Source organism: Tinamus guttatus, unplaced genomic scaffold (genome assembly GCF_059628265.1).
Source record: "Tinamus guttatus ecotype Peru unplaced genomic scaffold, ASM5962826v1 Tinamus_guttatus_pri_ptg000264l, whole genome shotgun sequence".
Taxonomy (NCBI): domain Eukaryota; kingdom Metazoa; phylum Chordata; class Aves; order Tinamiformes; family Tinamidae; genus Tinamus; species Tinamus guttatus.
In genome coordinates, this window is record NW_028288798.1 from 835,400 (window position 1) to 859,200 (window position 23,801).

The following is a 23,801-nucleotide window of genomic DNA, read 5'->3' on the forward strand; positions in this document are numbered from 1 at the left end:
GATCATAAGAGGGATTTTTTTGACTCTCATCGAAAGGCACATTTTGAAAAGTGAAGTGGGAAGAAAATCTGGAGAGACTGATGTCGCTGTTGATTACACTTAATAAGTTTATTGCTTTTTTGTTCTTAAATTGGAGGTTAAAACAGACATTTCCCCTTAATTTTAGTAGAAAATGTTGTGCTATTGCCACTGATTCACAGGTCCAGTTTTTGTTTGGAGAGTTTTCCTGAAAATGTTGTTGCATTTTAAAAATAGCCTTTGTCCTGCAGTGTGTATTGAGATCCAGGCAGTACTGTTTGAAGCTTAATTATCTTGATAGTGCTGTTTTTTAAAAAAGAGACTGTTAATTATAAATGTATTTCTTGAGCTAAAAGAGGGGACATTTGCACCTGAATTTAAAAGGCAAAGGTACAAGCTATATAGAGAACTGCTCAGTGGTAGCAGTGATTGAAATTTGCCATGTTCTGTGCACTGTAGTAATTTACAATAATTTCCCCTGATCTTGCTGGGTTTCAGGTGAAGTAAAGCTAAAGCAGGAAAGGGATCCCATAACATTAACTGCTTAAATTAGTGATCGTCGTAGGATGGGATCTGTTTGTCTTGTTTCATTAAGCACTACATCTGTATGTACCCTGCTGCCCCTTGCAGGAACCAGCTGCTGCACGTACCCTTCAAACATTATCAGGTGAACTGCTCCGACTGGCTGCTGAAAGTCATCTGTGGTGTAGTGGACATCCGCACTGTGTACGCTTCCCACCAGAAGGCAAAAGCCTGCCTCATATCCCGCATCAGCTGGGAGAGAGCTGGCGCCGGCTTCCACATTCGAGGCGTCAATGACGATGGGCACGTGTCCAACTTTGTTGAGACGGAGCAGGTAAGCTAATGAATCCAGTAGCTTTGAATAATCCAGTCCCCTCTGGTTTAACAGGGACAAAGTTTGCAGCAAGACTTGTTTTTTTCCAGTAATATTTAAGATGTTGCTGCGTGTAGCAGGTCTCAGATCTCACCCATGATGTGTGTGTTTGCAGTCTCCTCTTTTTCCACATTTCTGGCTTCTCCAGGCGCATGCTTTTCATTAATGCTTTTGACTTTCCTTCCTGAATGTAAAAGTCATAGTTGTTTGGGGTGATGGTGAAATTATAAACATAGATTTTAAAAATATTTAGAATTCTGTCTTGGTACATGTGTAATCAACATGTATAAGCAGAAGGGTCTCAGCTGCACAAACTTAGAATTAATAAGATCCATGTTTAAGTGTTGTTTTAAATCTGTTTCAGAAAATGTCGTATTTACTTTATAATTTTGGCATACATTTTCTAGTATATTATTTTTTAAAGTTCATCATGTTTTCCATGCTGCAGACCACTGGAGGAAAAAAAATGCTTGAAAGGCTTTTTATAAAGTAATAGTGTCTACATTTTATTTTCCTCTTTTGTTTGTTTTAAGTAGCTTTCTTTGTCCATGCCACAAGCTTTGCTGGGATATACTTTATAATCCCCTGTACTACAACAGTATAGCTGTGTTTAATCTCATGTGAAAGAATTTTGGCTAAGGAGTTTCTCTTTTTCAGCAAAGAATAGATTTGAGATTTGCTTTTGATTCTAAGGAAGTCACCTAAAATCATATAAATTCTTATGATCATAAATATGAAAAGTGTAAAACTATTCCAGATTGAAGCCTTCACTTTTGTACAGTAAGTTTTTCAGCTCTGAAATGAGGATGATTATTAACCTCCTTCTGCAGAGCACTGAGGACAACATTGATAGAGACTAGGTTTTGTAGTGGTTGCTATATTATCATAAAGAGGATCTTGCAATGCTCAAATATATCACATTAATCAAGAGGAAGCTGCCCAGGAAAGGAACTGTGGCTGCTGAAAGCCAAGAGGCTAGTAACCAAACCAGAGAGAGAAGCTACCATAGTCTCCTAGTAAGACAAATTCCAGTGCAACTCGTTTGGGAAGGGACTTTGATCTCTTATGAGAGGATTTACATCCGCAGGAGGTGGTATGACACAGGTTTTGTATGGATCTATAGCAATCTTAGTTCCAGCTAATACTGAAGACAATCTCATGGGTAAAATACATTCAGCAGGCTCCCCTGATTGACATAGCCAACAAAGTAACAACACAATCCGTTGTCTTTATTACGTGTGATTTAACTTACTACCTTGAAAATTAATTAAGCCACTGGACCCTGAAGAATCTGAAGTCTTCTGTGCCAGCTGAAAGGAGTGCTTTCTTGTTCAAATGTAACCACCCTTTCCTTTTTGAATAGAAATAGGAATTACTAGCGCATTACTTAACTGACAGAAAGGGATGTCTCTATAAGCAGAATAGGTTCATTGGCAAGCAGGATAATGATCTGATCTTAAAGCCCAATTATTTTGAGCGCTGTCATTGCATTTCTACAAAATTGTGCATGCAGTCTAGAATGTGTTTTCATATGTGTGTGTACGTGTGTTTCTATGTATATACACACGCATGCCATGCAGTGCACATCCGATGAAGTGATGCTCGTAAGGGAAGGGCGGTGAGACCTTTCTTCTGGTGACATAGTTTTGAGTGTGGTGCAGAGATGTTTTAGCTATTTGTGTCATTGTTTGTTCCAGAAGGAATCCAGAAGGAATACAGCTTCCTCACTGCAGGACTGTCCATGAGAGTTTGCCTCTGCCAAGGGCAGCATCCCGCCCCCAAAATGTGCGTATGTTAGCACCGGTGTTTCCTCATGGCATAGTGCGAGGGCAGCAGCTCATTCGGTGCTGACCTCTCTGCCTCCCCACAGCATGATGTGAGAATGCCTTCAGACAAATATTGGCCCCAAATCCAGCATGTTTTTGTAACTTAAAAATTTCTCTTAAGGTATTGCCATGATGGTACAGCCTCAAGCACTTCACCTGGTTCTGCTAATGACACATATCTTTAAGACTTGACAGTACCTCATTTCGCCCACAGGGAGTCGCAGACAGATGCTCCCTAGTTCCAGCTGGATACTCCAGGCATGCTTGAAGCATATGCAAATGTCACATATGACCTTCTGCCCCTTGGTCAAAATCTCACCTGGGATGCTAGTGGCTTTTTGCTTCTGTATCTTTTTTTTTTTTTTTCCCATTTTGACTTCCAGTAGGCTATCCTGGCAGTTTTCTGCTTAGTTTTTAAGCATCTGCGGATTCTCTTTGCTGGATCCCAAGCTTTTCCCATGTAGTGCTTGAGTTTGTTTTGTCAGCTTGTGAATTCTCTGTTAATGATAATTTTCTTTTGTGCCTCTGTTCCAGAGCAACTGAAAGTCAAGTCCTGGAACCCCTAAACCTTTCTAGAAAATCTTTCAGTACATTGGGAAATATAGACAGCTCTGCTCACCAAAAAGTGGAATTTTCTTATGGAACTTGGGAACAGAATAACTTGGTACAGTCTGCTATTTTAGTTGAGTGCCTTCTCATTGGCAGTGTGTGTTACTTAGGAGATGAAGAATTTTCTTGTGCTGAAATGAACAGGAAAGAAAATGTTGAAGAGGGTAGTCAGCTTTTTATTTATTTATTTATTTATTCTCCCCTTCAGATCAGCTTCCAATTTGCAGCACTATAGTTAGCAGTTGTCTAACTGTAGGAAATACTTTTGCTGCCCTGTTCACTGTTTGGGTCAGAAGTAACGCATCGTGCTTTATTATATTCTTGGAGTACATTGATTGGCGTGAAATTAAATAAGGTGGTTTTTGCATCACAAGAGCTGGGGGTTGGCCCCTGGTGAAGGGCAGAGCGGTGCTTGGTGACTGGTGCTCCCAATAGCTGGGGCAGGAGCAGGTTCCTCACAGGGGCTGCTGCGCTCTGCCCTGAGCAGTCAGGAGCTGCTGTCGAGTGGGAGGGCTAAAGGATTTTGAGTGTTTTGCCACTGGCTAAGCCAAAGAAAAAGAGTGAAATGGTAGATTGAAAATCGTAACAAAGACTTGCAATTTTAAATAATAGTGTGTGGTTTGGTTTTAAAACAGGAAAGTGAAGTTGCTGTTGCTAGTGGTGATAAACAGTGGTTTGACCAAACTGAATGCAAAAGAAATCAAAGTTGGGCTAACCACTGGGATGCCTGAGATTCAGTTCAAGCTGGCACCCACTTGCCATTAGGAAGTAAAAGTCCTAGAATAAACTCTCTCCTGTTTCATAGTAGACTACTGACTAATCCCCTGTGAGGTAATATGTTGGCTGAGGAACGTTTTGTTTCCATTTGCTGTAGCCTGTACAGTATAATGGCACTCTGGCTGTGTGCTTCCATCGTTAAGTAACACCCTTGGATTCCAAAAAGGTAGGACTTCTCTCCTCTCTGTAATGAATTACTTCTAACATTTTCCTGTGTTTTTTTTTTTTTTTTTTTAGAAGAGGAAAAGACAATTAGTCTTATCTGCAGGCAGCTCTGTTGTGCATAAATGCTGTTCTTCTGTCTCCCCCTGCGTTAGCCTTGTGGCATTTTAGCTCTGCAGTGAGTCACTTTTTGTGGGCTTACTTAACTGCTGTGACTCACTGCCTTTGAGGAGAAAAAGGAAAAAGTTAAATATCTCGCTTCCCTTTTTGTTTTCGAAATGAAACTACTAAATGATCTTTTGGATGTTTGATCAATTGGCTTGCATCTTTACATAGAAAAAAAAGAAAAAATGGTAAGAAAGATTTAAGCAGAAACAAAATACGAAGGAAGAAAAAAGAGAGAGAGTTTGAGGCAGGAGGGAAAAAAGCTATAAAATGTAAACTTCCAGGTTTGCTGCCAGTATTTTCTACTGGGTGGGCAGCTCTTCCTGCTTGCAGAGTTGCAGGTAGTTCTCAAGTAAAGTTTTAAAATCAGCCTCTGTTTCTCCTGGTAGCTTAAATGGTAGATTTTTGCCTTGTTCACATCTGAGAGCTCTCCACTGAGAATGCAGTTTGCTTTGTCAGGGTTTTTTTTTTTCTCCCTTCACCTTTCCTTCCTCGCCTAGTAATCTCCTAAAGTTGAGTGTGTCTCACATTCTTCTCATTCTCCTGATAGTGCTGAGAAACAAGCATGCTTTACTCATTTAAGGTATGTGCGTGTCACTGTTTTCCTTTCAGCTTCTCCCCCAGGTATTCTCCCAAGAGTGGTGGTATTTGGCCCTGTATGACTTAAGGCCCTATATGACAACTCTAGTTTACCAAAGATAAATTAATGATTTCCATTTTTTTCCTCCTGCTAGGACTTTTCAATGATGCATATAAAGTAGAAGCCTTTATGAGGCATTAAAAGGAAATGCTGTGAATTTGGATTAACCTTCTCTTTTTCCAGTTGAAGTGTTGGACACTGATTAAGAAAAAATCCCGATTTCACAGTAACTCCTGGACTGCGTTGGATGGCTCTGTAGGAGAGGAATGGATGCAATCATGTGGTTAGTTTGTTTTCTGGATCAGGTCTTGGTATGGCCCCAGGCATGACAGAGGATTGTTTTGGCAAATGTATTTTTGGATCCTGTGGTCTGGCTTGGAGGAGCTCACAAAGTAGTATGTTGAGGCCATCTGCTCTTTGTGAGCTGTGTGGCAGATCTGGGGATCGCAGAATAAGCTGTGAGTATCTATCTATCTCATCATGGACTGTATGGCTGTGACCCTTGAGTCTGTGATGAATTCTGCTGTTTGAAGTTGTAACAGAATCATTATTTCCTTCTAACAGAGCTAAGAGATAGAGACTAGTGAATAAATCATTCTGAGCGATGAATAAGATCAACTCCCTGGGATTTACTTATAGGTACAGCTTGGCACTTGCTGCTGTGAGGGCCAACATTAGGTACCAGCTGGATGTCAGAGATGTTTGTTTCTTGCTCAGAGCTTGAGGAGGGCTGCCTGTGCATGAAACGCAAGCTTTGGCTGCGAGCTCAGGAAAGATTCATGGGGCTAAGAGAGAAGGTCTGGCGCTATGGATCAGCAGGAGAAGGGTGAGAAATGCATTCTCTTGAACTGTTGGCAAGTCACCCTCAATCATTATGCTGGCTAAAGAGAGCACCGAAGGACTCCAAGGCAGCAGGAGATGTGCAGTGCTTGCTCACACCGCAGGTCGGAGGACAGGCAATCTGTTATGAAGGCTCAGAGCTCCTCCATGTGATTTGAAGTGTCTTGTTGCTATTATGTTGTCTGAGAAGAAACTGCAGGAAATGAGTCTGAAAATCCATCCAGCTGTGTGGACTGGGTTATTCTGTGGGCCAGACCCTTTGAGGTAGATGAAGAAAATACCCTCCGTGAGGATTTTGAGGATTTGGAGAAAAGAAGCACCTTCTCTGCTGAATCTCAGAGATTTGCACAATTCTAACGATTCAATAAATGGTTACCATCTGTCTAGGAAGCACTGACTGGCAAAAAACTCCCAGTGATTTTGGAAATGTATTTTTCCAAGTCACTGGCAGCTTTGAAGAAAATAGTTTTGGATTCTTCTAGGTCACAAAAATGAGGTGAGAGGATTGTGAAAGACCACAGAATTGCTCTAGAGAATAGGATGATGAGCCCTGTAAGTAAAAGGAAAGAAAAAAATGTGCTGAAGAGACCATCCTCCCAGAAACTTCTTCTGAATTTCTGAAAGCTTCATGCTGCGTATAAAAACATCAGTTTCTTTAAAACATTTTTTCAGCATAGGACGTTCTGTATGAGACCTCAGCATGACAGTGGCAGGGGAATGATCACAGAATAAAAAATAAGTCTTTGCTTTGATTCAGGCATCTTGATTAGATTACAGTAATAGTCTGCAAATAGTTTAAATATTTTCAGATTATAGAGCAGCAAATAGTTAAAAGAGGTAACAGGTGAAAAACAGTGCACAGAAAATGTGAATGATAGTTGGGACAGACATCTATCAACTCTGACAGTGTTGAATCACTAAATAAATGGGAATATGAGCATCTGTTAATGCAGAAAGGCAGAAATGGTATTTTTCTTTTGTATTTGGCATTAGAAAAAGGGTAAAAGGGTATATATTCATGGTCCAAAACTGTGGTGAATGCTTTCTATGTATACCACAGCTCAAGAAGATTTTAAACTGCAGGCATTAGAACAAGAATTATAGTTTAGATTAACAGGTCTAGAGAATTTGCAGGTAAGAATTTTAACAGAGCTGGCCAGAGAGACACTGGAATTGTCAACTTTTCAATTAGGGAAACGGGAAGTTGCTGAAGATTGTAAAAAAATTGATATATTTAGTAGGAGGACTGGTCTTCTGCAGTAAGCTAAGTGGCTAGGTTGTACTTTATGTGTGATATTGGACATACCCGATTTCTCTATGTAGCAGCCTTGTCTATAATTCTTATGCTTAAGCATGACATTTCATTTCAAGCATTTCACTTATCACCAAGGTGATTATTCTTAAGTTTTGAAGTGAGCCGATTGTGACTTGTCCTTGCTCAGGTTCAAGGCCAGGTTCCTCTTTGGTATGAGTCAGGGTAATCCCGGGGCTGCCGGGGGAGCTGCACAATTTGGTCTCCCTTAGAATTGACTCCGCTGATGGGATGACTATGTGTGAAAAGATGATTCAGTGCTTTGAAGTCACTGATTCATCTCTGACAACACGCCTCAGTGAGGATATGATGCAGAGGAAGAGGAAGGGCTTCTCACTTCTCTTGTAGCCCAACTGTATGAGGAGCTTTCCCGAGGAGAGGAATGCAAGGAGAAGGGCGCCTGCGCGTCGCCATGGTCTCCAGCTCCTGCACTTGCTTCCCAAAACCTCTGCTGGGAGGGCATCTTTGGGACCCGTATTTCTCAAGCCTTGCAAGGAAGATTCTCAAAGCAACAACCTGGTGGAAACACCTACCCTCTCTTCCAGGAGTTGCACTAGGAGGAGGAGAAGCACAGAAGCGCTCTGAATTGATTGGTGTGAGGCCTCTGAAAATATTCTAAGAATTAATTAGATGAAACTGGTGACAGAGTATTTAAATGCCAATTTCCCTGGTGTACATGTACTTCTATTTACCTGCGTAGCTTCAAAAATCTTGCTTTGGCGATAAATGTAAAGATGAGAGGCCAAGGTTCAGATAAGTGGAAGCATTTCTGAACCATCCAGGCAGTGTGTCTAGTGATAAATGCAAAAGTGAAGACAGCACTAGCATTGTGTGGTAACCCATTTTCAAGTTATTTTCTGTTTTGGGGACTGCTAGCCAGCTGGCAGCTGCTGTGCTAAGTGATACGGTGCGGTTGCGATGGAGCTACCTGGACGCCCTGTATGGCTACTGTTCCTTGCAGGGCTGTTGAGCGCTCATTGTGAAGCATGAGATAAGAGCGGTGCGTATCATGTAGCACGCATGGAGAGCAGCCAGATTCCACTGCTAAGTATAGGCCGAGGGGTGAGCCTGGCATTGCACAGTTGCTCAGTGTCTGAAGATAGTGCCTTTTGTGCTGCGTTCACATACAGGGCAGTGCTTTCCTCAGGGGCTGGCAGAGAGCAAAAGCAAAGGGGGAAATGAGCCTTTGCCCTTCACGTAGCTTTGTCTCCAAAGCATTTTGGTAACAGCTTTATAACCAGTATGAAGGGAGAGTTTGAGATCTGGTTGGGAATGGAGAGTGTGGAGCCTCTCGCTGTGGAGCTCTTAGAAAGGAAATAGTGCACATCCTGTTCACTGTATCTCAGAATGGGAGTGGCAGAGCTGCTGATTTCACTGAGATTTATTTGGACACTCTGACAAGGCACAACATGCAGTGAAATAAGAAATAGTAAGTAAAGTAGGAGATAGGCTTATCCCACACCTGACATTACCCATCATTGGTCACAAGGAGCAGTGGCATTTTGCCCAGTAAGATTTTGAGAGAGACAGTGAGGGTAGATGGCTGGTCTTCCTGAGTCTCTTCACTAGTAGATTGAATCCCTCTTCACTGTCGATGAAAGATTTCTTTTATCTTGCCAGCGGTGGTGGTTTAAAGTTCTCTTATTTCGGGTAAGTAGTTAACTGAATCTGCTGTGGTGGCATGAAAGCGAATATGCTATGCTTTGTGTCCCTACCTGGAAGTCTATGGAAAAAGGACTGAGCAGTAAGGAGATACACTGCCTTTCATTGTTTACTTTTTTCACCCTTTGAGTTCAGTGTCTTGAACTGCTGGCTGATCAAGGAGTCACAGACTGGCATGCCTGACTGGAGAACCCTTTATTTTATTCTTTCAGACAATTTACTTGGACGATGCTGCCTCTTCCTTTGTGCAGATCAGAGGCTCTGTTCCACTGTTTTGGGAGCAACCAGGGCTTCAGGTAAACAAACAAAAAATCCTACCTTGCTTGTTGCTCTTGCTACTTTTAATTTATAATCTAGAAGCTTCATAAGATTCAATATTTTTTTTCAAATGAACTTCTATGAAATTGCTGAGCTTTTTCCTTTCAGGGTTGCCTTGTAGGACTTTTTTCCGCATTATAAAAATCACAAATAAAAAGCTGGCAAATAGCTATACTTACTGAACCTTAACATTTTCATATCTTCATGTGCCTCTGCGGGGAGGTGTTTGTGTGGATCTTTGTCCTAATGTCTAAAGTGAGACTTACAGCAAAATCTTTATAACGTTTTTTCATTTGACTTGGAACAACCTTTTCTTCTGCAATGCCAAGTTGGCTTGATGTCCTTCAAACAAAATATAGTGCCCAGACAGTGGGTTTGCTAGATATAAGTGAAAAAGGGTTCCAATCTGATCTGCAAAGCAGAAACATAGTTTAATCAGGCGATTATTGCATGAAGCCTGCAAGGTTACATATGATCTGTGAACTATGGTTTGCAGATGATTACAAACATGAATCCAGTGTTCTTCTCATTCTCTGAACAGAGATCCCTCTAGATCCCTCTAACTAGAATGAGTATGCACGTGCATGCCAAAAAATAGAGGACATATAAGAGTATTATATATTTGTTAAAGATTATTTGATATATTGTTTTATCATTAAATCTAACATCAAAGTACCATTCAGCAGTACTGGATTTAGTGCAAAAAAAGATGAGAAAGTTAGCATCATCTAGAGCAGTAGTTTCTTCCTGTTATAAAGGCTGTCTGGCTATATGTTTTGCAAACATCCTACCCATGATATAACTGTATCTAGCACTGTTTTTTTGTATGCTGTAAAGCCACAGAAATTTTCCCTGATGCAAGTATTTTTGGCTCATGGGCAACATGCTTAGTTAAACAGAATTTTCATTTTTTTAAGTGGAGCATGGTCTGAATTTTTGCTTAATCTCTGTTAGATTATGCAGCCTTCATTCATGTTGCTGAATACTTTTATTTATTTATTTATTTTCTGATCAGTATTTCTTGGATGTGAGCTCTGTTGACAGCAGTGTTAGAAAAGATTGCATAATCCAACCTCATGGAAAAAAGAATGATGATAATATACAGGAAATAATGCACCATCTTACAAATAATTATCAATGCCCTTATTGAAGAGGAAAGAAGCCCTCTGCATTAAGTATCAATAGGGGTATCTAACATTCAAAAGGAGCTTGAGACTACTTTGGTTGACATCTGTGTTAAGAATCCCATTAGATAGTGGCACAGGATTTCATTCTTCATGTTTTCCAAGGGCAGTTCTGATACATTTTTTTGTGTGTATGTAAATAATGAAAGACAAAACAGGACAGACAGTCCATGAACCTGTCATAACTGCAGCCATTTAGCCAGCTGAAGGGCAGGAAGAAAGCTAGGCACACAGCATATCTGTGTGATGCTGTGTGGAATATTTTCTAGAGGAAGTTGGCTAGTGGATATGATTTATTTGATATAAAAAGATGTTTAGGCATTATGTTGCTTAATGATGATCATGTTTTCAATTGTAATTGTAACTGTTGTCTAATAAAAGCTCTGGCTTTTGTATTAAGGATATTATGTGTGTGGGTGTGTAGGCTTTTGGGGATGTCTAAAGAGATGTTTTCTTTGAAGGAAAGAGGGAGACATCTAGTGATTTAGAAGTCTAGCAACTTAGGGAATTACTTCTCTCTTTTTTCTCCTTCTGATATTTTATTTTAGGTGGGATCTCGTCATCTGAGGCTTAACAGAGGTCTGGAAGCTAATGCTCCTGCGTTTGACAGGTAAGCTTAATTTGACTTTATTACTGCTGGCAGTAACACAGCATCATGACATTTAAACAAGATTCCACAGTTTTATGGCTTCCCAGTAGATTGTTAGATGTGAATCATCTCTCAGGTTATGTAGCCAGTCCCTCAGATCTTGCAAAATTATTGGATGGATTTACTTCATTCATTTTCTTTTCCTGCATATGAATTTCTGGTTTCAATGATAATTGAATTAATCTGGTCTCTGACTTGTTTCTGAAAAAACTAAGATTTGCTGAGTGGTATGCAAAAAGAAAGCCTATGTAAGCCATTGTGAGTCAACAAATGTTAATTTACAGTTAAGGCGCAGAGAGCATCCACTTTACCCCTCTATCCCAGGCAATTAAAATTAAATGCTGCTTCCTCTACCTTCTGAATTCACTTTGCTCCTCATTATTTTACCGCTATTCAGAAGTAATAACAATTTGTTCTATAATCACTGTGGTTTGATGTTGTCATGCTGAAGCTCTCCTGCTTTACTTGAAAAACGATTTATAAGCCCTTTTAAACCATTAGACTGTGCTTGTCAGCTGGAGACCATAAACAATCTATACATTAGTTTAGTTCCTTTGAAAGACTGACTGTGAAGTGCTCCCCCTTTGAGGGCAAACTCCCACTGACATTGGTGAGAAGATTGTCTGAAATGGAAATAAAAGATCTGGCTTGTGGCAAATTTCCAAATAGTCAATGTGAGGTCAAGTGATTCATTTGCTTTTTGTTTTGTTTTATTTATGGCAAATCAGAGCTTATGTCCAAGCTAAAGGTCATTTTAGGTAAGGCCTCTTAGTTTATTGGTTTCATTTACGGCAGCTGTTAAGAAAGATGGCCATAGTGACCCTTAATAGGTTTGCAGCACAGAAGGGATTAGATGCACTGTTTGTGCTGCAGTTAGAGCACAGGTTGTGCTCTGATGGGGCCTAGTCCAGATTCTCAAAGGTTTTTAAAACTGTTCAATCACCCTGAACTCAGAAGGTCTTTGAAATTTGTCATCTTCATCTTGGAAATTTATGTTCCACACAGAGGTAATCATATAAGAAGAAAACACAGAATTAGTTAGCCTCTTTCAGCACTTCCCAAGAAACTGGAAGTACTTCAGGCAAGGAACAACAGTAATATTATCTAGTCCAGAGAACCTATTCTTTTCGACTCCAGTGCAAACAGTGAATTGCCTTCTCATAAGAAAAGTGAACATGAGGATCAGCTTGCAGCAGTCCTTCTTTCCCTTGTGCACAGTAAAGCTTCTAAGTTAGATGAGATTCGGGATACCCCCTGTTTACAGCAGTGCAATAGACTGTCTTTTGGAAGTGGGCAAGAAGCAATCAGTTGTTTTAATGGGAGAGGACACTGAAACCAAATGACTTGCTGCAGCTTGTCCATGTGTTTTGGAGTGGATTTAGCCAGTTACATTCTCACACGTGAGAATTATTATATTGAGAAGGCACTAAGAGAAACAAATGGTGATCTCCTTGTTAAAGTATCTTTCTCCTCCCTGAGAAATCCAAGTGTGGTGCTCAAGGAGAGAACCTGAGCTTCAGTGGTTTCACTGTTAGGAAGCAATACTGATCGAAAACCAGGATCTTGGTGCTGGCATCAGAGGGGTGCATATATATTGGAAGAGTTGGCATACAGAGAGCTGGTTGCAGAATCGGGGCCACACGTAGTGCCAGAAAATATCTGTTGCAACGTTTCTCTAAGACCAAACTCCAACTTTCTGCTCTCCTCTCCATGATTTTCAGTGTGGCTTATTCCTGTTTATCTGACTTACAAGTGCACGCGCCAAAACACCTGCTGGTTCTCTGACTTTCTGCCATGATGTGCCACTTTGCAGCATGTAATAACTCTTCATTGGTGGGAGTGCTCACTTTCATTTTTTTTCTTTTTCTACACAGCTTACTCTTAAATATCCCCTGCAATGATGTAAGCATATGATATAGTGTGGCTTTGAGATTTAGTTCTTTCTTGATGAACTTGTTCAACTCCTGCAGCACATACATTTCAATTTTAAGAGAATCTATTGAGGAGAGAATGCGTGTTTCTTCAGCTGTCTTAAAAACCCTGACATGTGAATCCCTAAATGTCACATTCTAAAAGACTGGGAACACATGCCTTAAAAAAGATCCCTTTATATTAGACCCATTTTTTATTTCATTCTGAAGAATCTGCCACTGGCTGGGCCAGAGCACTAGGCTAGAAGGACTTTTGGTCTCATCTAGCAGTTGAGAGTGAGTATGACAATTGTGTACTAGCTCCGAAATGTCTGAACCCTATGGTTGATGACATATACTTTTCTGTGTCTCTCTGGCCTTAGGTTTGGGGCCCAAAGCCACGTTATTGCCATTGGCTATAGGCTCAGTCTTGCAAGGTGCTTGCAAGGTTCTGTTGAAGTGTAATACGTTGCCTCTTCTCATCTTCACTGTGCAGCTTCCAGGCAGATGTGGTAGCATAGAAAAGAGTATAAAAACTAACAGCAGCATAAAAGATCTGTGGCCTGTTTCCTCAGCTTCTGCCTTTTTTATGCTAAGTTCAAAGCACCTTTTTTGTTAATTGCACACCTTCACAATTTTTATTTTAATAATTGATTGCAAAGAAACGGAGGAAAATTTACGTAGCTACTCCGGATGAAACCTTCTTCTGGTGGAACAAACAGTGAATGCTGCTTCATGTATTTTGGAAAAGGTAGTGGGCAACGTAATAGGTACTGAACAAAACCATGTTATGGTTACTTTTGTTGTAGGCATATGATGCTTCTGAAAGAGCAGTATGGAAAGCAAGTGATCATTAACCTGTTGGGAAGCAGAGGAGGAGAAGAGGTGCTCAACAAAGCTTTCAAGGTAAAAGCAATGATTCTGTATTAAACTGCTGACTTCCTCTAAGCCTCATGTGCTGTTTCCCTTCTGGGGGAAGAGAAGTCTTTCCAAGTCAGGTGATGAATGTTGGCTCTAAATAAACATTATCTCGTTGATGAATGTTGCATACAGAGAGATGGTACTTCGCAGGCTCGTGGCTTCATTCCAATATTGGCTTCTTGCTTACTTTCTCACACCTATATCCACTTTCTCTTTAACCAGACTTTAAAAAATTGCCCTTAGTCTCTTAAGAGTATGTAGGTCCTGTTTGCAAATTAGGATTGTGTTCTGCTTTGTCACAATATTCGGTCATCTGTGCATTGACTGTCTACAGTCAGTGCCTTGTGGGATGGTGAGAATTGCTTTGAGTCCAGTCCCTGACCTTAGCTCACTAAAAGTAAGTTGTCTTGCACTAATTGTAATGGGAATTAGCTGTCTTGTGTGGACTATAATGGGATTTAACTGCCTGAGTACCTGCTGGCAGTCTGGTGTGTGGAAACATGCATTCCTAACCCCTACACATCCCTAGGCAGAACTGATATCTGAAAGCATCTGTGTTGTGTTTTCAGAATGCCAGGCATTAAATAATTAAATCTGCACTGACTTTTAGTGCAATATTGGATTCTCAAGGCCATTTTTTTTAATTAATACTAATACTGTATAACAAGTACAGACTTGACAGTGTGGATTGGTATAGAATTGAATTTTTGGAAGAGCCTCACTGCCTCACTCTTAGTGGATATTGATGGAAGCCTTCTGAGTGTCTTATCACTTCGGAAGTCACACTTATGAAGAGTAATAGGAAGGTTGTTTAAAGTACAGTACTATGGCAGGTGTAACAGACTTAGCATAATTACAGAATGATAAAACAGTTCCGAATTAAAATGTTTACCATGTGAAATTAAGCAAAATTAAAATTGTAGTTAAATAAAACATAGTTATTGATTTTTTTTTTTCCCCAGCCCCTCAGAATACTTGAGATAAGCTTGAGATAAGCAGTATTTTAATAGCCTTTCCGTGCCACCATTTCCTCCTCCTCTGATGGAGCTGGGGGATCATTGTACAAACAGTGGAAAAGGCAAGCGAAAGTCTACCCCATATAGAACACAGCCACAGATAGTGGTTGTAACTAGAACTTGAAAGTTGGTGAAGAAAGTACAGTAGAGGTCTGATCCTAGCTTCTGTTTTCTCCTTTAAACTGAATTTCTACATGACGCAACTAAGCATCTATAACCTCTTGTTTTCCCTGTCTTTAAAACAGCGCTTTTATGATTTTTTGTTTGATTGTTTTTAAGTTGAAATTTAGGGATAAAAGACAGTCATTTTGGAAATGTTCAGGGAAGTATGAGGGTACAAATCTGGCATGTTCTATGAATTTAATGATAATATTTTTACCTAATATGCTCTTGAGGCACTGTTCTGGCCAGTAAATTTATCTTTGTGGGTGTTGCATGTTACCTGGCTTTCTTTTCTCTGGAAAGTAACTTGTATTCAACCTCTTGTTTCTGTTTTGATCACAGAATTAAGTAAGAAATACAGCATGTTTAGAATAAAAACCTTCATTCACTTCTTTTAATTAAATATCCCTTACTTATATTATTAAACATAATCCCTATTCCAGGAAAATTGTGAAAGTGCACTGTGATTTGAAAGAATTGAGATTGACAGCATCAGAAAGCAGAAAGTGAAATATTCTACCCATTCAAAACAACCTCTTGATCTTTTCGATCTTTTCTTTAGGATTTTTTAATTTTATTTTTGTAAATGGATGATCAGAGGGAATACGTAATTAGGCTTTACTTTTAATGATTTTTTTAAGGGCTCAAATTAAAATTAAACTAATTCATAAAGGAGTGATGAGCAGTGATTTTTTTCTCCTTTTCTGTCATGTTTATCTCTGTTTTTCTATCTTTCTTTGCTTGCTTGCATTCTTCTCTCACTCTACTTGCTGCAGTCTTTACAAGTCTTATCTGAATTGGTTGAAAATATTTCTGTAATTGCTGCCACAGCTACCAGGTTCCTTGGATCAGAATCCCTTCACAGCCATTACTTCATGCAAAAGAAACCATCAAAAAAAGAGAAGCAAATTGCCACCTTAGCTTCGGCTATTACCTCTTAGCAGAAGACCAAAATCAATAATCTTCTCAGAATGCTATTTCTCTCGCAAGCCTATAACAGATATAATTATTTTTACAGGAAAAGCAAAAGCAGTGCTGTAGTGCAGAGTTACCAATATTCCAACAATTATGTTCAGTGGCGAGAAAATGTTATTTTTGAGTGCATTATCAGCAGCTGTAAAGGCAGGTTGAGGCACTGACAGCTAAGAAGCAGATACCAAGTGTTTTGACCTTTGTTACGATGTAATGAAATGTATTTTGCACTCCCTCTGCAAGCACTGTGCAACACCTCTATATTTGTCTCTGCATGGAAGGTGTAATGGCGAAGCTCATAAAATTGCACTGGTGCAGCTGCTGTATGCACACTTTTATCGTAATGTCACGGTTGTTTTTGTTCAGTTTGTGACACCATCTAAGTGGAAAAGTCCATCTCTTGAGATGAGAAAGTACAGGAAGGAACAAAGGCTTCCATAATTAGAGTTAATATAAAAATTCTCTTTGATTTTGCTGTGGAGGGTAGAATATACTATTATGTTATATGTGTTGCAGATATGCTAGAAATTTATAGTGATTATGAGAATACATATGACGTCATGGAATTGGGAGATGAATTAATCAGGATATTTGACCGCTTTCACTTACGTGGCTCAAACATTTTACAATATGCCATCTGGGATATAATTTTCTTTTTTCTTTTTCTTTTTCTTTTTTTTTTTTTTTTTTAACCTTTTCCCTTACCACTATCCATCTAGAGTGAGGCCTATGTTTTCCTGTGCCTGGGCACTTGGGAATGGTTGCAAAATACCATGCCTTGTTATGCTCATGTACTGTGAGCAGCTTTGGGCATCTTTACCATCAGGGTGCTTGTCCAGTTCCACCTAGGGCTGCAGAGAGGCCCGGCAAGCCTGCCCAGAGCATCGCTGCTGATGTTCCCCTCTCACACGGAGCTGCAGGAGGGGTTGCTGGGAGCCAAGGCTAAGGGAAAGCGCAGCTCGCTTTGCTCAGGAGGCAACTCGAGTTTGTAGCTCTGTCTTGCAACTACAGCTTAAGCTCCCACATAGAAAGTTGGTCTTTGACAACCCAGTTTAATTTTGGAAAGAAAACACATAGAGAACTTCCATTGCTGTTTTCATATGTGCCATTTCAAAACTCCCTCTGAACTTCTTGAGGTTAAAATAGTGAGAAAATGTTCAACTTTACTAGTGATGAAAAACATACTGATATCAGTCCGTAGGATGCGGCTTCAGCAGGACTTGTTTTCTTTTTTCTCCTTCTAAACAGAAATTGCTATGGGCCTCTTCCCATGCAAAAGACACTCCCATGATAAACTTTGACTACCACCAATTGGCCAAACGTGGGAAAACTGAGAAGCTGGAAAACTTACTGAGGCCTCAACTGAAGTTGCACTGGGAAGACTTTGGAATCTTCACAAAGGGCAAGAATGTAAGTCCACGGTGAGTGTCCCGGCCTGATGGTCCTATATAGCCAGGCATCTTCCCTGGAAAGGTTCATCACTGCATCAGGACCAAGAATGTAACTGATTGTCTTGGAATAGCATTTTGTGATAAAGTACTGTCTTGGGCTTAAGTGACTATTTTGGCTTAACTGCATCTCCCATTGCTCAGAATCTGGAAAATTGCTAGTGCGTAGGTTTGCTGATGTTGTGTTGCCGACATCATCGCGTATTGAGATGTGCAATGGAATACAGTGTACGCAATGTGCCTGCACTGGCAGAACAAGGGTCGGTATATTCAAGCTGAACATTTCATAATCTTATTGACTGAAACCATGATTAGATATCATTTTAAAATAGACCTTTTTCTCCCTCTCCTCTTGTGTTTGGTAACCAAAGTCTGCAGACAGGTACCTTTCGAATGAATTGTTTGGACTGCCTGGATCGCACTAATAGCGTACAGTCCTTCATTGCGCTAGAGGTGAGTTTGAAAAGAGGACTTTTCATGATGCCCCTACTGCATACGTTGTGCAGGGGAAAGCTGGAGAGAGGACGTAAGCCTCAATAACGTAAGTGTTTCTTGCCAGCTCTGTGATACAGAATGATGCTGGCTGGAATAGTTGCATGGAGAATAAAGAGGGAAAACATAGTTAAGAGCAATTTTCTTTTTCTCTTTCTGCCCCAATCTAGATCCTGCTTGCTCAGTTAGAAAGTCTTGGGCTGAACTCTAAATCTATAATTGAACGCTTTGTGGAGTCCTACAAAGCAATGTGGACTCTCAATGGTCATAATCTGAGCAGAGTATTTACCGGCAGTCGTGCCCTCGAGGGGAAGCACAAGGTAAAGGAAAACGGCAGAGCTGCTTATTCATAAGTGACAGTAAAGCAAGCTGTCAGAATTACTCTTGAGTTTTACTTGTGCTGATGATTCCTCTCTAAAGCAGGTTGGGAAGCTCAAGGATGGAGCCCGCTCTGTGTCACGCACAATTCAGTCAAATTTTTTTGATGCAGCAAAGCAGGAAGCTATCAATTTGCTGCTCATGGGTGACTTCTTCAGGGAGGAATATGCTGACAAAGGCAAGATGCTCATGGACCACACTGCTCTACTAGGTAATGCCAGTGTAAGCTCTTTACTTTTGTGTTCATTTTGTGGGTTTTTCTTCAGCTGTTGGATATGACCAATTTTCCTTTTGGAAAAGTAATTAATAAGCCACTTTTGCACAGATATAGTATTGAGAACACTGCTTTCAAATTACTATAACACATCTCTGGATATTTTTATTCCCTTGTGCCTAATCCATATTTTATATTGGACTTCTGAGTGTGTTTATCTGCTTGTTGATGACAATCTCTCCTGACAGCTTAGAGGAGCTAACTGGAGGAAAAAATGTAGGGCTTTATTTCCAGTTTGGTCCTAAATGAGTCTGACTTATACACGTCTGTTGAGCTCAGATTTTGATGTCTTTATTTTTGACCTGCAGTCTGCAGATGCTTTTAGCTATTTGGGTCTTTGAAGGCATGTTTATTCTGTTATTTTGGTTCATTCTCTGCTTTATTCCAGGGCCCTTCTAATCAGCATGTACACGTTCATTTTTAAACACCTACAATAAACTAACCTAGCTCCCTCTGAAAGGGACGTGAGCAAAACACAGGATAATCTGCTCCCACAAGCAGCATCAGCTCCAGAGGAAGGGCTGGCCTTTAATAGGATAGACACCAACCATTCATCACCACTTCAGTCCTGGGTTTGTTCCCTGCGAGCAACCAAAAGGGAAACACTGATACGTTCTCTGTGTCTGACTGCAGAGTTAAAGCAAATACTTGAAGATTAAGGTCATCCCAGTTGCTCTTCCAATTAATGATGGACACACAAACACCCTCCTAATTTTGTGTACCCACTAGAAATAATTAATATGGCATCTTCTTGTGAAGAGTTTCGATTAGAATAGTTGATCTGTAACGATGTTAGTTTTGGAGAATTAATGTGAGCCTCTGCTCCTTGCTGCCTTTTTCCTCACACTCTACATTTCTCAGAGCTTAGATTTAAGTTCTAATTTGTGGTATATCCAGTCTCTGTTGGCTAAACTGAAAAGATTAAGGAAGGAAAAAGACTTTGATCAGTTATTACTTGAAGTGCTGGGAAACCTGAAAAATGTTAAAAGTAAATGGAGTTCTTTTCAAATTGTAGCTTTTAAAACTCTGACTTTTCTCCTCCTGTCCAATCCATTCACCTCCTTGTGTAAAAGCAGAGCTACACTCAAAGAGTGCCTGATGTTTGGAAGAGAAACTGATGGTGTCAGACCCGATTACCTATTTTTTTGCTGTTTCTGTTGGAATTATTCTTTTTCTGTCATTGCCACTATGGTAATGTCATTATTTAACAGTAACTCCGTGCCATTGCTGTCTGTATCCTTTTTATCTTGCAACAGTGCATTTTTATACGTGCTCTCTCCCTCTCTGGCTTCCCCTCCATCAGTAACTCCAAGCATTTTGAAGGCCATGTCAGAGCGGCAGTTTGAGTTCACAAGCTTCAAGCGTGTGCGTGTTGCCATGGGGACCTGGAATGTGAATGGCGGAAAGCAGTTTCGGAGCAACATCCTGGGTACCAGTGAGCTGACGGACTGGCTGCTGGATTCCCCCAAGCTCTCTGGAGTTGCTGAGTTTCAGGGTAAGGCTTTGAAGTCAAAATGTATAAGCAGCATTTCCTGGCATGACAGCAGCAATTTCAGACACCAGATTTGACAAGGTGTTCTTTTCAAAGTCGGTGCATTATCTCTGAGGGCATTTGCTGTCAATTCTAAGGGATGTATTCTGCCCCATTTAGCTTTGTGCTGCCTCCCATCAGCAGTGGGGTGGTGTGCGGAGGCTGCTGGTAGAGCAGCTCTTGGCTTGTTACTCAGTGACACCGTTTTGGAGCAGCAGCAGTTCAGAATCTACAGGGCCCTTGCACTTCACTGTGGAGCATATCTTTCTATTCTGCATCTCATAATGGGTTTTACTCCTTGACTTCTCCCCCTTTTTTACTTCATCGTGAGTGGGAGTTACGTGCTTAGGTGCCCTCAAAATGTCTTCTTGGTCTTTATCTGCAGCTAAATGTATCTGTGCTTGTCTGGAAATGTTGCTATCAAAACCTTCAGAGAAAAAGAGATTTATTATTGCATTTGTAATAGGCAGCTTTCCTTGTTCAGTAGTACAGAAACCCTCTAGTGCTCGTCGCTTGCTTAAATTGACTGCTGAGTTTCTCATTTACAGAACAAGGCCAGATAGTGTAATTGATTTACAGATTTTGTTAAGGAAAATGAAAGTTGAACACTGTCATCTTAAAATGGGATTGTACTAAAACTAGTGTAGAATCAGTGCTTTTATTGTTAGAGTAAAACCTTTAGTCATGTACCGGCATGGCAGGGCTGTTCCAATGCATCCTCTTCTAGTTCAGGAGTTTGTTCCTCAGCTCCTGTGTGCTCCCATGAGCTGTCTCTTTTGGACCCTTACATAACTGGGTGCCTGGCTATGCAATCAGGTGCAGACAACTGTATTCAGAGCTGCTTTCTGTGGGTGCTCAGTCCAGCCCGTTTCAGAAACAGTTTGTATGTTGACACATGCCTAAAATCTGTCAAGGGCCGCTCACGTGCCAGCCCAGCCAGGTCTTCTCCGTGGAGCTCTGAGGGCCAGGGGTGGCCCAGGTGCGAGCAAGCGTGGGCAGTCAGCATGTGCCGTGTTGGAGGAGCTGCTGTACCGAAGCCGCAGAGCTCCGGCATGGCTGGGCCGGGCCTCTATTGATAGGAATGTTAGGGTAGTGTCTATATAGCATGTGTTAAGTTCATGTGGAAGACTGGGTTCCTGTGGTTTGCTACACTTCATGCTGAGTTGAGTTACTGTTACCAAGGGGTAACAACAGTTTAAACAATATCCCTTTAGAAGGTGGACAAACCTGACCTGTCAATTGCTGTGCTTCTTACTATTATATGTGAGCATTTGGTCTTCAGTGTTATCCACACTGGGTGGTATCCACAGGTCTTGGCAAAAGAAGTGAGAGTCGCGGGGCTTTCAGGTGTCCTAGCCTTATAGGGCAGGTGGTCTAAGAAGGCAGGGGCTAGGAAGAAAGAAGATGAGAAGATACTGCCAAGGCTTCTTTAAAGTAGCAAATGCATTTACTAAAGGCATTGAGAAAGGAAAGGGACATACTGGTGTGTGGACAGCAGCTTCAGTTACACATAGGTCAGTGTCAGAAAAGAAGGCAGCAAGGGTGTTAGGTAACCAGTGTAAGATGACAGGTGGTGGTAAGATAGTGAGTAATGGCTCTAATGATATGTCAAGGTGAGAGAGGAGAGCACTGACTATTTTCTCATTTTAACATTGCTACAATACAATGCTTTGTTTGGAACTGTTCCCTGCAAGAGAGATGGAGACCAACTACTGGGAGAAAAGCAGGAAAAAAATCCAGAGGAACTGCAGGGGTTGTTTTGTGAGATTAGATTAAAGGATCTATGAATATGTATGGCTTGGCAGGTGATACCCAAAATAGAACTACAGGAATGTTCTTTGGCACAAATTAGAATATAGATTGTTAGAAGAAACAACATAGTAGTAACTCCTGTTTGCATTTTTCCTCTTTTCAACAGATGATGAAAACTGCCCTCCTGACATATTTGCAGTGGGATTTGAAGAGATGGTTGAACTCAGTGCAGGGAATATTGTGAATGCCAGGTAGGTTAAGAAAATACTGTCCTTACCCCTCCATTCCCAAACCAGCCAGACAAAATCCTCCAGAGCTCTCCTTTGTATACTCAGATGCGTAGAATATCTCTTCCAAATCTGTTGCTTGCAATTATAACTGGAAGTATGTTTGCCATTCATAAATTATAGAATCATTATGGTTGGAAAAGACCCTCAAAATTGAGTCCAACTGTAAACCCATCACCACCACGCCTGCTAAATCATGTCCCTCGTCTACATGTTTCTTGCACACTGCCAGAAATGGTGACTCCACCACTTCCCTAGGCACTCTGTTCCAGTGCTTCACTACTCTTTCTGTGTAAAAACTTTTCCTACCTATCACAATATCTAACCTGAACCTTTAAGTCTCTGCTTGGTGTTCCAAAGATGTACTCAGTGTCTATAAACATAATTGGTATTCATGGAGGAATTCTAAAATGAACGAAGTGTCTATGTGGCTAATTGTGCAAATTGTTGCTAGAGAAGGAGTTAAAGGCAAAGCCAGAGGCTAGCTTATCAGTGCGTACAGGAGGCTGTGGTATGCACCAGTGTGAAGGAGTAGCTGGGATGGGGAACCCTGAAGATAATGTTTCACATGCTGATCCTTGAGGCTGAGCAGTTGCTTGTCTGTTTTGGGAATGACAAATTATAGTAGTGCTTAGCACAGCTGCTGACCTGGCTGTATACCTGTGTGTGTTCATGGAGTCTGGAGATGGTCTGCAGAAGAGGAGGTGTCTGCACTCACTCGCAGGCCTTCAGCTGAGAACAGCAAACAGGTACCACCCCTGGGGTGCAGCTAGTCACTCCTCAGTCAGGGAGGATCTAGTTTGTCTCAGCCACACTGTAAGCAAAAGAAATCTCATAAGTCACAAGATTCATTACAGACTTCTGATTTTAAGGTTATGATTGCTTTGGTCAGCTGCCAGTTACACCTCGTGGATGAGGGTTTTCAAGCTCAGATGACTCTAAGTGTGGTTGCCTCAATACAGTTCATGTGCAGAGGTGGGGTAACTGCACTTGTGTACTGGGCTCACTGCCCCTGCTTTCTCTGGGTTGGCTCACAAGGAGATGCCAGCTCCCTCTGCTGAGCCTCCCTAGCACTCCTGTTCTGGAGTCAGCATGTGCAGAGCCTAGTGTGGTGTCCGTAAACCTGGAGCACAGTTACTCTGCTCGTTGTATTGATTGTATGTGGTTTCTTTGGACTCCAATAAATGATTTTTGTGTTTGTTGCAGTACAACAAATAGAAAAATGTGGGGAGAGCAGCTTCAGAAAGCTATTTCAAGGACTCATCGCTACATTCAGCTGACATCAGCACAGCTCGTTGGTGTTTGTCTTTTCATCTTTGTTCGGCCTTTTCATGTCCCCTTCATCAGGTAAAAAAAAAAATAAATAAAAAAAATAAAATAAAATAAAGGAAAGAAAAGAATGCCTCTATCTTCAGTAACAGCAGCTGTTGCAGTGTGTCCAGAGAGGATGGAAGTGATTTTTCAGCTTGGTGGGATTCTGCAAAATGGGGTCCAGTCCCTGCGCTACGCAGGTGAGATGCCTCTCTGGGCAGCAGTAGTTGGGAGACTTGCCTCCAGGGTAGCCTGAGGACCTCGCCTCCAGCTCCCAGAGGAGCCAGGTC

At 41.0% G+C, this 23,801-nt stretch overlaps 1 protein-coding gene and 1 long non-coding RNA gene across 2 annotated transcripts in view; one reads left to right on the forward strand and one right to left on the reverse strand.

Annotated features, from left to right (window-relative positions):
• Window positions 1–23,801, reverse strand: part of LOC148594267 (uncharacterized) — a 507,147-nt gene that overhangs the window by 299,291 nt on the left and 184,055 nt on the right. The gene's annotated exons all lie outside the window — the stretch shown is intronic.
• SYNJ2 (synaptojanin 2) overlaps window positions 1–23,801 on the forward strand; it is a 62,935-nt gene that overhangs the window by 18,781 nt on the left and 20,353 nt on the right. Inside the window, exons 4-14 of the mRNA XM_088527218.1 lie at window positions 649–874; window positions 9,119–9,202; window positions 10,957–11,018; window positions 13,777–13,873; window positions 17,287–17,459; window positions 17,858–17,939; window positions 18,149–18,298; window positions 18,402–18,567; window positions 19,934–20,125; window positions 22,080–22,164; window positions 23,407–23,547. Coding sequence (XP_088383344.1) covers window positions 649–874; window positions 9,119–9,202; window positions 10,957–11,018; window positions 13,777–13,873; window positions 17,287–17,459; window positions 17,858–17,939; window positions 18,149–18,298; window positions 18,402–18,567; window positions 19,934–20,125; window positions 22,080–22,164; window positions 23,407–23,547 — 1,458 coding nt within the window. The remainder of the gene's footprint in view (window positions 1–648; window positions 875–9,118; window positions 9,203–10,956; window positions 11,019–13,776; window positions 13,874–17,286; window positions 17,460–17,857; window positions 17,940–18,148; window positions 18,299–18,401; window positions 18,568–19,933; window positions 20,126–22,079; window positions 22,165–23,406; window positions 23,548–23,801) is intronic.